The sequence below is a fragment of the Mus caroli genome, unplaced genomic scaffold (genome assembly GCF_978045245.1).
Source record: "Mus caroli unplaced genomic scaffold, Mus_caroli_1 scaffold_11, whole genome shotgun sequence".
Classification (NCBI taxonomy): Eukaryota; Metazoa; Chordata; class Mammalia; order Rodentia; family Muridae; genus Mus; species Mus caroli.
In genome coordinates this window covers 33,905,319-33,920,644 of record NW_028227266.1, presented here as the reverse complement: position 1 = coordinate 33,920,644, position 15,326 = coordinate 33,905,319, and the positions used below count along the sequence as shown (strand labels likewise).

Below are 15,326 nucleotides of genomic sequence, written 5' to 3'. Positions count from 1 at the left end.
ACAGAATACTATTCAAAATGGACAAACAAGATGCAGGAAAGTCAATTGCTGGACTTTGCAATGACAAGGTAGGCAAGTCCTTCATAATTCCTGCTTCAGAAAAATGTCTGTCATATACTGGGCCAGAAGGCTGAAGATAGTTGCTTCAACAGTATAGACACAATTTATAGATGGCTGTCCAGGCAGCCAGAAACTTCTATCATTTCAATAGTTTTGGAATCTGCTTGGTCTGCACTCAAGTAATATGTATTCCTTCTCAGATCTATGATGGGGTTTGAAGACTAGATAGTCTCACAACTTAGCTTAAGTTGTTTAGGATTTAAAAAGGTGTTATAAGATCTATACAAGTTATGTTAGAAAACGATTTAAGTATAGAACTCTAACTCACCAAGATAATAGAATACTTTATCCAAAGTTGTCAAATACAAATGGACTTGGCATTGTAAAAGTAATTCTTACCTGATGGTTTTTATAATTGTTAATACTGTATATAATTTATTGATGTCAGAGAAAGAGCCTTTCATTGAACTAAAAAGGGGGGAATGTAGAGAGGATCTCTTATAAGAAGCTGGTGGCCAATGAGCTAAGGCAGGAAGTAGGTCGGACACTGACAGGAAGAGAGAGATTTTGGGAAATGGTAAGAGATAAAAGAGTAGAGTACAATGGGGGATGAGACAGGTAAACCAGCAGGTAGAGGAACTCAGGGTGATGCTGAGGAGAAAGAAAGCAGGCCGGGACTGAAGGAGAGATAACTAACCAAGTGGTAGACATGGAATAGATTAAATGGTTAAATAAGTCAAGAACTAGTCAGGGAATGAGCCAAAGTTTATGACCTAGGCATTTAACAATAAATAGTCTCAGTCATTCCAGGAGCTGGGGCTGGGAAAGGAAAATTTGGAATTTAAAAATATTTTTACAGTATTTTGTTCCCATTATGTTGATAGTAGACTGTAAGACTGAGCTCAAAACAAAAGGGCTAAATTGTGTACCTATTATGAGTAGAAGGATGTGGGAGACAATCCTACCATATTGTTTATGTCACTGAAAGATTAATTTGCACTTTGTATTCTCTATTGTATCCACTCTAGGAGACCCCTTTAACTTTCACAAATGATTGTGCATAACATTCACTTTGTTCATGGACAGAAACAATAACTTTGCAAACTAGACTGATGAAAAACAATCTGACTGAAGCCTGTGTTCTTTAATAGCAATTTATTGCAAAAAAGAACATCTGCAGAAGGATGGGAGCAAAGTAAGGCAGAGGACATAGGCAATGGGGTATCAATAAAGACAAGGTTTGAGCTTCTTATCTGGTGATCAGGCAGAGCCCGATGTGATTACTTGTTGAAGTTGAATATAAATTGAGCCAAGTAGAGTGGTGAACCTGCCTAAGTCAGAGCAAGAAGTAGGACACGGGCATCTAGACCTTGTTGCAGAGAGGTTCATTCCGACAGCACATAATTTGCATTCTTGTTCCATGAGAGAAGAGGTTCATAGATGGGCACATGTTCTCACACCCTTGAACCATGAACTGGAGTTTTCCACCTGAAAGAGACAGACTGGCAGTAACAGAAAGCTTCTAACCATATCCTTTATCCATGGCCCATGGTTCCCCATGTTCCCATGCAGGGATGACCAGGACTACTACTCTCTATTTTTCTATAGCCCTCTTTTTTCTTTCTTTACCCATCCCTCTTGTTTATGTCTTCATTTTCTTCCTGTAATGGTGAAATTTCACCAAGCTCATCATTTTCACTTGACCATGCTACTCTGCCATTACCCTTCTCTGCAAGTCTCTAGCGAGCTGACTATCCTCCTTAACTTCCATCTCATTTACAGCGGAGCCTCGGGTACTTGGAGTTGAAACTTTTTCCTTCTCAAATATGCACTAGAAAAATTCTAGTAACCAACTTCCTTAGCCATTTTCCATGTTTTTTTCCCTTTCTGTATGAACTTGATACTATTTACGTTTTCTTGATACTCTTCTCTCAAGATTTCCCCTGATTTTTCTGACTTCTGTTTCTGAGTTCAGTTATCTCTACTGACCTAAGTCAAATTCCCTTTCCACTTAAGTGAGCACCTTCATGCACATATGCTAACAACTAAGATTTTTTCTGTCCTAAGTGGAACTCTACCAACCTCCCTTTAGTCCTTGCTTTCCTACCTTTTTCTGCCATTGAGAATCTTGGGTGACTGCTTTGGCCAGTCAACATTTATTTTCTTCATTGCAAACCCAAAATAGTTTCACTCTGATGCCTGTCTACATTCTATATTTTTCATTTTGACTTTGTGTTTGTTTTTTGGGGATATCTTTGTATGACTAAATCAATAGTTGTCTTTATTTTTGGAATTTCACCGGTGCAAGCTTAGCATTAGGATTTTAATGTTTTTAGTATTTTTTGTGTGTGTACGTATGAAGGTTAGAAGACAACGTGTAAGAGTTGGTCCTCTCCTGCTGTGTGGGTTGCTGCACACTAACTCAGGTCAATAGGATTGGTAGTAGGTGCCTTTATACATTGAGCCATCTTAGCCATTCCTGAGCATCAGTAGTTGTCTAGCTCAAACTCTGTACTCTTGGAGTTTACATGTTCTATCTGTATAGCCTTTCCTCTCCAGACTCACCTGCTTTCCTTTACCTGTGAACTTCCAGCACTCATGTGGTTTGCCTCCTTTTTCTTCTCTTTAGACACCGTCTTGCTATATTGCCCAGGTTAAGTCTCCTACTTCAGCCTCCCAAGTACTGAGAAGAAACATATCGCCTCACCAGTTTTCTCTGTAATATTTCTTATGTTAGGCTACAGTCTTTCTGTACACTGTTTTTGATGCCCCTTTCTGTAAGGCTCATTGTATGTATTGTTTATGTTTATTCAGTAGTGGTTAAATGTACAATTATAGAACTATAGGGAAAATATTTCTGTCTAGGGGTTGGACAAAGCAGAGCTGGGCAGTATGGATCATGGAATGGAAGTAGCCAAGAGCCCTTGTTTCGGAGATGGAATACTAAGCATAGGGTTGCAAGATCTGAGAATATGCACTCAGATTTGTTACCCTGTGCACATAGGTTTGTAGACAATTGCTGATTAGTTTATTCAGTGTCTACTAAATGCCTACCATTTGTTATGCACTGTGCTATGTCCTAGGAAGATTGAATCATGAACACACTAGACATTTCTGAATCAGTGTATGAGTAGCTTAAGGAACAACTTAAGAGCTCAGACCTTGAAGAAATGCAGTTTTCTCAACCCCCAAGTTCATTGATTCCTACTGTCCCCATTCCCCAATTTTGTTTAAGAGGCGATCGATGTGCTCTCTGGTGAATTTATCCGAGAAGTTCCTACTACCTTCAAAGATCTTCTTTAACATGCACTGCTGGGAGTTTTGAGTGGTGCATACTCCTTCTCCACGGAGACATTTTGCATCATCATTCATATAAGCACATGTGTGGCAATTTATTGTTATGGCTGAAATGTGAAGAAAACGTGATGACATTTCCATACAGACTACTTAGTTAAGTTACACTTATGGGGGATGGGGGTTGTAAAAAGTGAGACACATTTCTTAGTTCTTTTTGGCAGTACTAGGGATTGAACGTCTAGGACCTTAGGTATGGTAGGCAAGTGTTCTGAGCTACAAACCTAGTCCTTTCCCCCCTCCCCAACTCCCCTTTACCTTTTTGTTATTGAAGACATGGTCTTGCTTATTGTCCAGTGATGAGAGTATAAGTCTGGACTACCATGTTCTCTTTTCTGAGTCAGGGAATACCTTCTCTCTCATTTGTAACCTTTATTGCTGATGAATACTAAATTTATCTGAGTAACTTTTACCCTAGTCTGTATTCCACTGGCTTCTTGAAATTATACGTAAATGTTCTTCTGTCATGGATTACTCCATAGCAGAAAACTTATGTAACTGAATGCCTGTCATACTCTCTCATGACCCAAGAATCACACACTCGGGGTCAATTTAACTAAATAAGCAATATTGAAAGGCTAGAGTGCTGCCAGCCCTGTGAAGAGTTATCCTTCCCTTCCCTCCTTCCTTTGGTCTTTCTCCTTCCCTCCATCCCCCCCCCCGCCCCCGTGTGTGTGTGTGTGTGTGTGTGTGTGTGTGTGTGTGTGTGAGTTTGAGATAAGGTTTGAGTATTTAGCTCAGTCTGACCTCAAAGTCATACCAATCCTCCTGCCTCAGCTTCCCTGAAGTAACAGACATGAACCATCAGGCAGTTTCCATTTCAGGCTTATCTTGAAGATGAGTGACAAAATTCTGAAATGCTTCTGCATCCTTATACGATCTCTAGTGTTAATCCCTTAGTAAGAAGCATAACTTTGGGCAGACCTAATTTTGATTTACTACTTTCTAGAAATGTGACTGACATTGGCGATAATAGTTTTACCTGACTACTCATCTAAAAAATGTTCGATAATTAACAAAATTGGGTGAAATGAAATATTTGTATCTGATAGTAATTTGAGACATCCACCTTAATTTTCATTATTTCCTTACTGTGAATGGGAGCATGTAAAGAGGTCAGAGGACAATTTGAGGGAATCAGTTCTATGATGTGGACCCTGGGTATTGAATTCAGGATCTCAAGCTTGGCTCAGTTGCCAGCCACTTAGCCATCTTGCCGATCCTAATTTCCTATGAACAGTGGAGTTGGAGAGCTGAGTAGTAGCATTCTTTTCTTAAAAGAGGGTTCTCTAAGTTGTGCTACATTTAGGGCTGAATGAACCTGAAAAATGCTTTCTTTTGATACTGTAAAGAAACTTTTTCTTTCTTTTTTAAAAAAAGATTTATTTATTATATATAAGTGCACTGTAACTATCTTCAGACACACCAGAAGAAGGCATCAGATCTCATTACAGATGGTTGTGAGATACCATGTAGTTGCTGGGATTTGAACTCATGACCTCTGGAAGAGCAGTCAGCACTCTTAACTGGTGAGCCATATCTCTATCCTTCTTCCTTCCTTCCTTCCTTCCTTTCCTCCCTCCCTCCCGTCCTTCCTTTCTTTAATGATAACATTTCTCTGTCTATCCCTGGATGTCTTGAAAATGGCTCTGTATACCAGGCTGGGCTTGAACTCATAGATCTGCATGTCTCTGCTTCTCAAGTGCTGGGATTAAAGATGTGTGCCACCAGCACCAGGCTGAAACAGAGTCTTTGACAGAGCTATTTGTGACATTAATGATTCTTTTATGTGCTTCCCTAAACTTGAGTTTGTTCCCCCCTTCCCTGCTTTTCTCTCCTTCTCCTTCCTTTCTCCTATTGAGTCAGGGTGTCATCTAGGCTCGTGTTGAACTATGTAGCCCAGGTTGACCTCAACCACTACTCAAAGACTAATACCCTTCCATTGTGGCTTACCTGCAGATGTGCTTGGAAGTGGTGTACTCATAGCATCATTTTCTTTGTCATTTGTCTCGCCAGACATCTGTTCACCTGCCTCGTCACCTGAAACTTCACCTGTAGATGCTTCGGAGGGCTGGTCACTTGAGGACTGTTCAGTTGCAGGTTGTTCACCTGAAGTGTGCTCGGTGGAAGTGTGCTCGCCCGAGGAGTGCTCCTCTGAAGTGTGTTCTGACAAGTGCTCTCCTGACATGTGGTCACCTGAAATGTGTTCTGAAGACTGATCTCCTGAAGAGTGCTCACCTGCAGAATGTTCAGCTACAGTATGCTCACTTGATTCGTGTTCACTTGAACTATGACCACTCAAAGTCTTCTCACCTAAAGGAGTTTCATATAAAGCCTCGGCATCTGAAGGGTTTGCGAGTGAGAGATACTCACTTGAAAGTTGCTGAACCGAAGCTTGTTGATCTACAGAGTCAAGAAGCTCCTCAGGCTGACCTGGTGGTGCTCCTAGGAGGAGAAGAAATACAAGAATGGTGAAGACAGAATGGGATCAAGACTGATTTCCTGTGGAGGCCAACAAGTGGGACTGTTGCGACTCCTGCCTGGCAGGTCTAGATGAGACACTTAAAGATAGTTTAGATGTTGGAAGAGGTCATCTAACTATTCCAAAAAACCAGGTTTAAGACAGAAGTGTTTAAATAAGTTGGAGACTGTTGCTAAGACTTAAAGATACAAGAATTACACGTGGAATCCTCTCACCTAAGCATGGAAAGCACATGAAAAGAAATGAATGTCCCTACCTGACAAAGGCAGAATCAGAAATCAAAGGACCCTCATTCATGTCATCAGAAGTCAGCCACCAACCCTTTCTCCAACTCCTCTCTGGGTAAAAGGCAAGAAGAATAGAGATAGGGAAAGAGAAGGCAAATAGTCCTCTTCCCCTGCAACAAGGTCTGGCTGTGAAATCCTGGGTCCCTTAAAATTACATTCTCCCACGTCCACCTCTTGACTGTAGGAGTTACAGGTGCCACAGTGCCTAGTACAGATTGCTTTTAATACTGATTAATTCCAGCCTAAATTGAGGTTAGGTTCTTTTTGGCACTGGTGATGGGACTCATTTTTTTCTCAACAGTAGGAAACTTTAATCTTTGGGTAAGGGTAAATGTTAAACTAGAACATCCATAACCAGGGGAAATCAGTTGGTATAGAAGTTCTCAAAGTTGTTCTTGCTTCGTTAACTCTTGATTCTAGGTCATGTTGGTTTGGGTAAGTTACACTTGTCTTTCATCAAGGGGGCAGAAATACATTAAAAGAAGTCCCCCTCTGATGTCGACCTAGTGTTTGTTTAAAGAGAAGACTTACCTTTGGCAGATCCAAGCAGATAAAGACCCAGAAAGATTAACTCCTTCATTTTGCTTTAGGTAAATAAAGATCTCTAATGTGGCACACTCAAGAGCTGAGAAGAAACTGAGCAAATGCTCCCAGTGTTGAATCAGAGCCTCTGGGAATTCTAGAACTTGAGAAACAATCTATGTGTCCTCACAATGGGTTGTACCTCTTACATCCTGTTCAGGCAGGCTGGCCCTGTAACCCAGGGCAATGCCACTAGTGAAGAGCATTTTCTGTGTGTAGAATAGTGTGTTAGGGGTAGCTTCAAAAACAAACAAAAAATGTTACCAGAACACACATGTTCTTTTAGTGAAAGTTTAAAAGATAGCACTTCTTTGCAGAGGGTCAACAGTGAAGTGTGGTGACCTGGTTACTTTCTGTTTGACTAAGTGTTTCATGGCTCTGGTTTGCACTCTGGAAGACTGATCTTTGCTGAGATTAGCTGAGTACTGAGTAGTTTTGGCTTCAAACTGAGGTTAGTCCTAAGATTGGAGGGCAGAAGGTACTACAGTTGGCACAGGCTGAGTCTTTACACTATGTCCTTTCTCCCAGGACCCCAACTTTGACTAGGCCATAGTAATATTTTTTCTTCCTTCCTACTTCAGCTTAGGGATAATAATGGTTTCCAGCTTCTAAACTCCAACTGCTCCAAGTTTCCTTTTAAAGTTTTCTATAACACCACATATTTTTTTTAGAAAAGTCATTTCATATGTACTTGTGAGGGCATGGTTTTTAGGAATCAGACAGGCAGCTCAATGGTAACTAGAGTTTACACAGAATAGATGATAAAGGGACAGGAGGTAGCCAAGCTGAGTAGATAAGGTGAGACCTCTATCTGCCATAAAGCTACAACTCAGGGTGGCAGAGATCCTCTAGCCACCACCTCAGACTCTTCCCTATCCCACTTTTTATACCATGTGCCACTGAATGTTGGACCTAAACTTAAGTGTATCTATTTCTGTTATAATTATGATTCTTTCCCCCATTGAACTTTAAGCCCTTAAAAAGTAGGGAACTTTTCTGTCTCTTTCACCATTGTAGTCCTAGTACCTGGCAGCATGCTTGCTATATAATACATACATAGTAAATTTCCTGAGTGAAGGAATGAATGACTTGGCTTTTCTGTATCTTCCTCTGCTTCATAGAAGAGAATCTATTGAGAACTAGATAGGCTAGCTTTGATTTGTATCATCTGAAGAAAATGGTCATTCTGGATTTGCACACCATTTCTAAGATAAGCCAAGGAGGCTTGCTATATCTTATCATTTGTCTTTGTTTCAACTATACAGAAGTAGTGAGCTATAGAGAGCTGAATGGTCATTTGGGCTTAATCTGTCCTACCTTGCTTGAGTTGGAAGTCTGAATTAGGATTTTTGAGCTTCAGACTGGACTCCTTTAGAGAAATATGTGAAGAAACATATCAATAGCTCATTTTCTTCATGGGAAATAGGCTCTTTTTATTAATAGAAACTGTGGAAATTAGTCTAAAAATGTGCTGTTGGTACCATCTATGAGTGTAAAGTTGTCAGCACCCTTCCTTGGCAGTTATCAGAATCTTCTAGGACATTCCTTTGCTTCTCCCTTTCTTGCTGCCTCTTGAGGTTGACTTCATAGCACCAATTTCAATGTCCCTCAGATTGGTTTTCCCTAGACTCCACTTTGGACAGTTTCTCCCTGTACCCAGAAATCTGGTGCTTTGAAATCAAACCTTTGAGCCTTTAGGCATATTATGTGAAGGGGAAGACACATGGTGATAAAATTTGAATGGCTTAGGCATCCAGAGGTATTCTAGTTCCCGACTCCTATCACTGGCCCAATTTCATACAGAGAAGCTGATGTTCTAATTTCTAAAGATCCTAAATTGGTGAAAAAAAATTCAGCCATTCATGTCCTTATAATTTTTGTGGGCTGCTTCAAAATGGTCTGAGCCTAATGGAACTCTCATAGGAATTTGTTAACTTAGCTCTAGAGAACTGAGTTAAAAGGCCATTTAGACTGAGGGGCTGAGACTATTGGAGGCCCAAAGTAAGCAAGCCAAGAAGTCTAGGAATGATAACAGAAAAGTATACAGAGGTGAGATATATCATGCCTCCTGGAACTTATCCTGAATAAATTATGTGTGGTCATGTATTCCATTGGCCAGGCTTCATGGAGACTGCAACATAGTCTGTGACCTCCAAGGTGAGTCTAGATATACAATAGATCTAGGGATTTAGTTTCTTTCTCCCTCTACTTGTGTGTGTGTGTGTGTGTGTGTGTGTGTTGTGCTGGGGAGCAAATCCAGGATCTTGTTTCTGCTAGCCAAGTCCTCTATTTCTGAGCTGGATCTCCGCTATATAACTTTACCCATAATGTTCTTGAACTTGTGATCCTTCTGCTTTTGCATCCCAGGTTCTGGGATTACGCATGTGCTACCACCCCTACCGTCTATGTTCTGTTTATCTTGTGACTTATGCTTACTTTACTTTAATTACTTGTACTTGTTGTTTATTACTTCTTACTCATAACTTTTGCTTATTTCTGGCTTATATCTATTCATAACCCTCTTTGGCATAGCATGTGCTTCTCTGTATTTTGGTTTCTGGTCTTGATACACATTAGTCACTCTTCTCACATACAGAGTTTTGAATCCATAACCTGACTGACTTAGCCTCTTGTCAAACTTAGTGCAAAAGCTGGGTAATATCATAAAATTCATGATAGTCACAGTAGTAGACAGGCTCTGTAATCCCTAGTGTGGCCATTTATGTTATGTTGAGAAACCTGTTGAAAGTCTTGACTGTGTAGACATTATAAGGCTTCACATAGGTTGTAGGGAAGTACTGAAACCAGAGAACATATTATTTCATCCATTCATTGCTATAGTCAAGGGGGAACATCAAGATTTTCTCAGTCCATTCTTACATATTCTTTCTCAGTCTTAACTTTCTACTCTTCCCTTGTCTCCATCTTTATCCCAGAATATATTCCAAGCCATATCTATATACAACTTACTTGCCCTCTAAATATGTAGCACTAACTATATTTGCATCTCTCCCTCTTTCATGAAGATATGCCTCCATTGTATCTTCCTGATAATTATCTCCTCATGTTCCCTGAGAAGTCTTCCATGTTAATCACCACCTCCAAATGGAAAACTTCAAAATTCTACTGCTCTGGCCCACAAACCTCCCTCCTTAGTTCAGATGTACTTGCTGAACATTGTTCTCTGGATACCATGCAACATCTAAAACTCAACATCTATAATATATAATTACCATTTATATTCTGACTCTGTTCCCTCAGTTATCAGACCTGTCACAAACTCAAGATACTCAAGCCTGAATTCTGAGTGCCATACTGACTTTCTCCCTTGGCTTCATTTCACACATGATAGTTTGCAGCTCCCCTCTTTCACTAATACCTGTCATGTTCAATGTTCCCATCTTTCTCGTTTCCCTTTGAAAACAATAGATCTTTTTCCTTATCAGAATATTTATTTATTTATTAATTAACTTTTTTCTGTTGCCAAACTGTTTGTAAAACTAAATTTTATTTATGTATAAGTCAGAGTGTTTTGCACACAGAGGACACTGGAGTCCTTGATGGTTGAAAGGGATCTGATACCTTGTCTCACTATTTGATTTGAGTGGTAAATGAAAGACCAACGCTTACAATAGTCTTGAAGGAGAAACTCATAAATAACACTTTATGTGGAAGATGGATATACACTTATTAGCGCTGTGAAACTACATTTATTCATTACTATTTTTTCTGGTCTTGAGGTAAGCCCAGAGCCTTGAGCTGACATTTCAGAGGCCTAAATATCTGAAAGCATGTATATGAAATTCTTTTATCTTTCTCCTTGTTCTTGTTCATAGTCAGCAGGTGGCAGCACAGCCTTGGGTATTACATCCACACAGCCAAGCTTGTCTATTGCTGTGTAACAACGGATCACAAACATTTTGCAGGCAAATAGATGGAACTAGAAAATATCCTGAGTGACTCAGAGGGTACATGCATGTATGATATGTACTCACTGATAAGTGGATATTAGCCATAAAGTACAGAATACCCATACACCCTGCAGACCCAAATAAGTTAAACAAGAAGGAAGGCCCAAACAAGGATGCTTGAATCACTTTTAGTAGGGGAAACAGAATAGTCATAGGATGCAGAGGGAGGGAGAGAAGTGGGTAGGAGAATGGGGAGGCAAGATGAGCTTGCAGGGGTGAGGTGGGGTGGAGGGGAGGACAGGAGAGAGGCTCATAGGGCCAGGAGAATGAATAGAAACCTGCAGCTGCCTAGGGAGAGGTGGGTAAGGGGTGTGGAGGGGAGGAAAGAATCTCTGGGAAGTCCCAGAGACCTGGGATAGGGGAAGCTCCCAGGAGTCAATGTGGGTGACCTTAGTCAAGATGCCTAACAGTGGGGACATGGAACCTGAAGAAGCCACCTCCTGTAGCCAGGCAGTACCACCAGTGGAGGGATAAGAACACCAAATCACCCACAAAACTTTCCACCCCAAATCTGTTCTGTATAAAAGAAATACAGGATGTAGCAGAAACCAAAGGAAAGGCCAACCAATAACCAGGCCAAATTGAACCCCATTCCATGGGCAAGCACCAATCCCTGACATTATTAAAGACACTCTGGTATGCTTCCAGACAGGAGCCTAGCATAACTGTCCTCTGAGAAACTCTACCCAGTAGCTGACTGAAACAGATAAAGATAACCACAGCCAAACATTAGACGGTGGTCATGGACACCTATAGGAGAGTTGGGGAAGGATTGAAGACCCTGAAGGAGATGCAAACCTCACAGGAAGGCCAACAGAGTCAACAAACCTGTACCCCTGGGAGCTTTCAGAGTCTGAGCCACCAACCAAAGAGCATACATGGGCTGGACCGAGGCCTCCTGGCACACATGTAGCAGACAGGCAGCTCAGTCTTCATGGATGCCTTGTTTGGCCTCAGAGGGAGAAGATGTGCCTAATCTGGCAGAGACTTGATGTGTGAGGGTGGGGGGATACCCAGGGCGTCCCACCCTCTCAGAGGAGAAGGGGATGAGGGGAGGGCTTCTGGGAGGGAAGGTCTGGGAGGGGAAGCACCATGTGGGATATAAATAAATACAAAAAAAAAAAAAAAAAAACCAACCCTCCAAACTTTGTCACTACAGTTAGTGTCCTGCTACCATACAGCTCTGCCAGTCATCAGGCTTGACTGGATTGCTACTGACTGCAAAGCCAACATGGAGAGGCAGAGCTGTACTCTTAGTTAGAAATCTGGGAGAAACCTGCTTTTGCTTTCAGTCAGACTATAAGAATTCAAGTCCATGCAGCTATAGGACTTCAGTCCTTGCGTTCCTGAGGGCCTAAAGTGGGAAAGAAAATGGAATTGTTGACATTTGTGCTGAGATTCTCTTGGAAGGTGTGGGAACCTTAGCAATAAGCGTCAAGTTAATTAAACAGTACAGTGATGTTTTTAGGAAAAAGTGTTTTGCTTATGACTAAAATAAGTGTTTAGTAAGGATCTGGTGTAGGACATAGGAACTTGTCTCCAAAACACCCATGGAAGGAGTTACAGAGACAAAGTTTGGAGATGTGACGAAAGGATGGACCATCTAGAGACTGCCATATCCAGGGATCCACCCCATAATCAGCTTCCAAACGCTGACACCATTGCATACACTAGCAAGAATTTGCTGAAAGGACCCAGATATAGCTGTCTCTTGTGAGACTATGCAGGGGCCTAGCAAACACAGAAGTGGATGCTCATAGTCAGCTAGTGGATGGATCACAGGGCCCCCAATGGAGGAGCTAGAGAAAGTACCCAAGGAGCTAAAGGGATCTGCAACCCTATAGGTGGAACAACATTATGAACTACAGTACCCCGGAGCTCTTGACTCTAGCTGCATATGTATCAAAAGATGGCCTAGTTGGCCATCACTGGAAAGAGAGGCCCATTGGACACGCAAACTTTATATGCCCCAGTACAGGGGAATGCCAGGGCCAAAAAAATGGGAATGGGTGGGTAGGGAAGTGGGGGGGAGGGTATGGGGGACTTTTGGGATAGCATTGGAAATGTAATTGAGGAAAATATGTAATAAAAAATATAAAAAAGAAATAATATTTGATGGGGAAGATGGAATAAATATTCAACTGATTGGCAGCTGAAGTGGAAAAGCCATTTTTTTTTTTTCCAGTGAAATACATGCCACAGAAAGATCTCAGGAGAGGTGGACTTGCCCATAATGTATAACCTGTCTTTTAAAAGAATGCTCCTTTTCTACTGGCTTTTCAGATCTATCCATTCGATAGGAGTATCTGGGCAGTTACAAGTCTCAATTACTCGGGCTACTGAGAGAAGGCCACTCCCAGAAGACTGTACAGCATTTCTAGTAAGGGCTTCCATAGACAGTTGATAATTTAGTATCCCTGCCTCTGAATCTATGTTGGCTCAGAGAACCCATTAGTCTCTTCCATGTGCCTTACAGTATCAACTTCTTTCTTCTACTGCACCTGCATAGCTCCCCTTCCTTTACCTTAGAGTCTTCTACTATTATGCACAAACCAACTTCCAGTGCTCCAGCCCTGAGGTTATAGGATGCTTTCTGTGGGTAGGCGTTAAGTGCAGAGAACAACTACAGTTCCTCATTTAATAATTTCAACTTTTTAGAGACGAACATTTGAAATTAGAGGCATTTGTGATAAATATGAATAACAATGATTTATATCAGGTGTCTACATATAATACTTAGAAAATCTTAAAAAAGGAACACCTATAAGTATATTTGGTTAAAATATTGTTCTCTAGTTAACTGTGTATTGTTTGCCTTGTTATTTTGGTCAAGAAACATGAATAAGCATCTTTTCACAAACTCTCCGGGAATATGGAGTTCTTCTGTTTTTCCCAATGGGGTTGTAGGCAGGGATATGGAAAGTGGTAATAAGAGAAAAGTGAAGGTAGTTTTTTCTTTCTTCCTAAGGGGCTGTTTTGGTCATATTTTCATGCTCAGTGTTCAGCATACATTTGCAGGGTCACCTTGATTATAACTGCCACTGGGAAAAAGCCATAGTTCCTAAGTGTTATCGCACCATTTTCTTTCATGTGGCTTTGTCCTGAATAGTTGGGGTATTTCGCTCATCTCCAGAATTCTGTGCCAAGCCTCATATGCCTTTGCCTGTTCTAGCATGTAGGTAAATCACCTCTTATATTAAATTCCTGTGAAGCTTTTGTGGACTTTGCTGCTCTAATGCTTCTGACATAGGAAAACTCTTTCAGCGTGTGTCTTTGCAGATTTTCTCAGCAAATTGTAACAACAACAGCAACAACAACAGAGACTGTTCAGAAACTACCCTTGCTTATCATAAGCTCTTCAGTGAAGGACATCAAGGAAAAGAACCACCACGATCCAAATATAAAGCACTCTCAGTTACCTCTAAAGAAAAACTCAGCTTTGTGCCATGAAAACCCAATGGCATATTCAGTTTCTGAAGAGTTTTATAACAGTGCATAGTAATAGCACCTCATGCTGAATACATTGACATATAAAAGAAACAAAATGGACCCAGAATTGGTATTTCAAAACATATAAGTTAGTCTCTACCCTTCCTTTACTGTATGATCTTCAATAGTTTGTTCATAGTTCCAGGACTCCATTCAATCATTGAGAGGTTTCTATTAGCCATTCTCACCACTACAAATTTTATGATATTTGCACACACATTTCAAAATGTGTTCAGAATTTGGAGCTATAATAAACCATGTTCTTTCTTAAAAAAAAAGGAACTTGTCTCATTAGCTATTTTCAGTAGAAAGGTGTTTAAAGGATTAGGTGCTTATAAATTAGAAGAATAGAGAGAATAGTCACTTGTAAGCTGGCCTTTGACACAGGCTTCCTGGAGAACTTGTAAAACTGGCCTACCAGAAGAGCTCCCACCTCTCACACTCTCTCACATGCAGGAGTCACCCTGGAGCATCAGGGAGCTTCCATAGAAATGTTTAATGCATCTATCCCCGCATGATCTCATCTGTAGATCTATGCCACAGCAGTCAGGTTGACCCTGGCAAAAGCCTGGCTTTTGGGCTGTTTAGATAGCTCAGTGGGTAAAAAGCACATACTGCCACACTTTACTCCCTGCGTTTGAGCCCTGGGACTCATGATGGAGAGAACTAGTCCCAAAGTTGCCCTCTGACATGCACACGTGTTTATTTTCTCTTCACAAACAAAGTGTAACAATTTATATGTTTCTAAACCATCTAAATGTTAGCACTGTCAAATCAGAATGTCTCTATGTGAAAGGATGGGTTGTTTCAGAAGAGTCAGATAGGCTGAAGATGAGTTAGTCTTTGTTTACAAAGCCCAGGAAAGGAAAGCTTATACCTACCTAGCAAAAACTTGGATGCTTCTTTATAAATTCAGTTTCTGTTTTCACTTTGTAAGGTTTTTTTTTTTTGTTATGTTAACATTATTATGTTCCTAATCCCTAAAGGCCTTCAACTTTCCAATGGCTTAGTGAGCTACCATCCAAGAGATCCAGCAATTAGGATTTGTGTGACTTGGATTCACATCCATAGCGATTGAACTGAGTTAACTGATGTAACTCC

The 15,326-nt window shown here is 40.8% G+C and overlaps 1 protein-coding gene across 1 annotated transcript; it reads right to left on the bottom strand.

Moving 5' to 3' along the window:
• Window positions 1-1,239: 1,239 nt before the first annotated feature.
• On the bottom strand, window positions 1,240-6,830 carry Acrv1 (acrosomal vesicle protein 1). Its single transcript, XM_021172749.2, has 4 exons — window positions 6,715-6,830; window positions 5,368-5,859; window positions 3,345-3,464; window positions 1,240-1,548 (listed from the first exon to the last, which is right to left on the bottom strand). Exons 1-4 carry the CDS (start codon window positions 6,761-6,763, stop codon window positions 1,424-1,426), a joined length of 786 nt encoding a protein of 261 aa, XP_021028408.1. The 5' UTR covers window positions 6,764-6,830; the 3' UTR covers window positions 1,240-1,423.
• Between the last annotated feature and the right edge of the window lie 8,496 nt (window positions 6,831-15,326).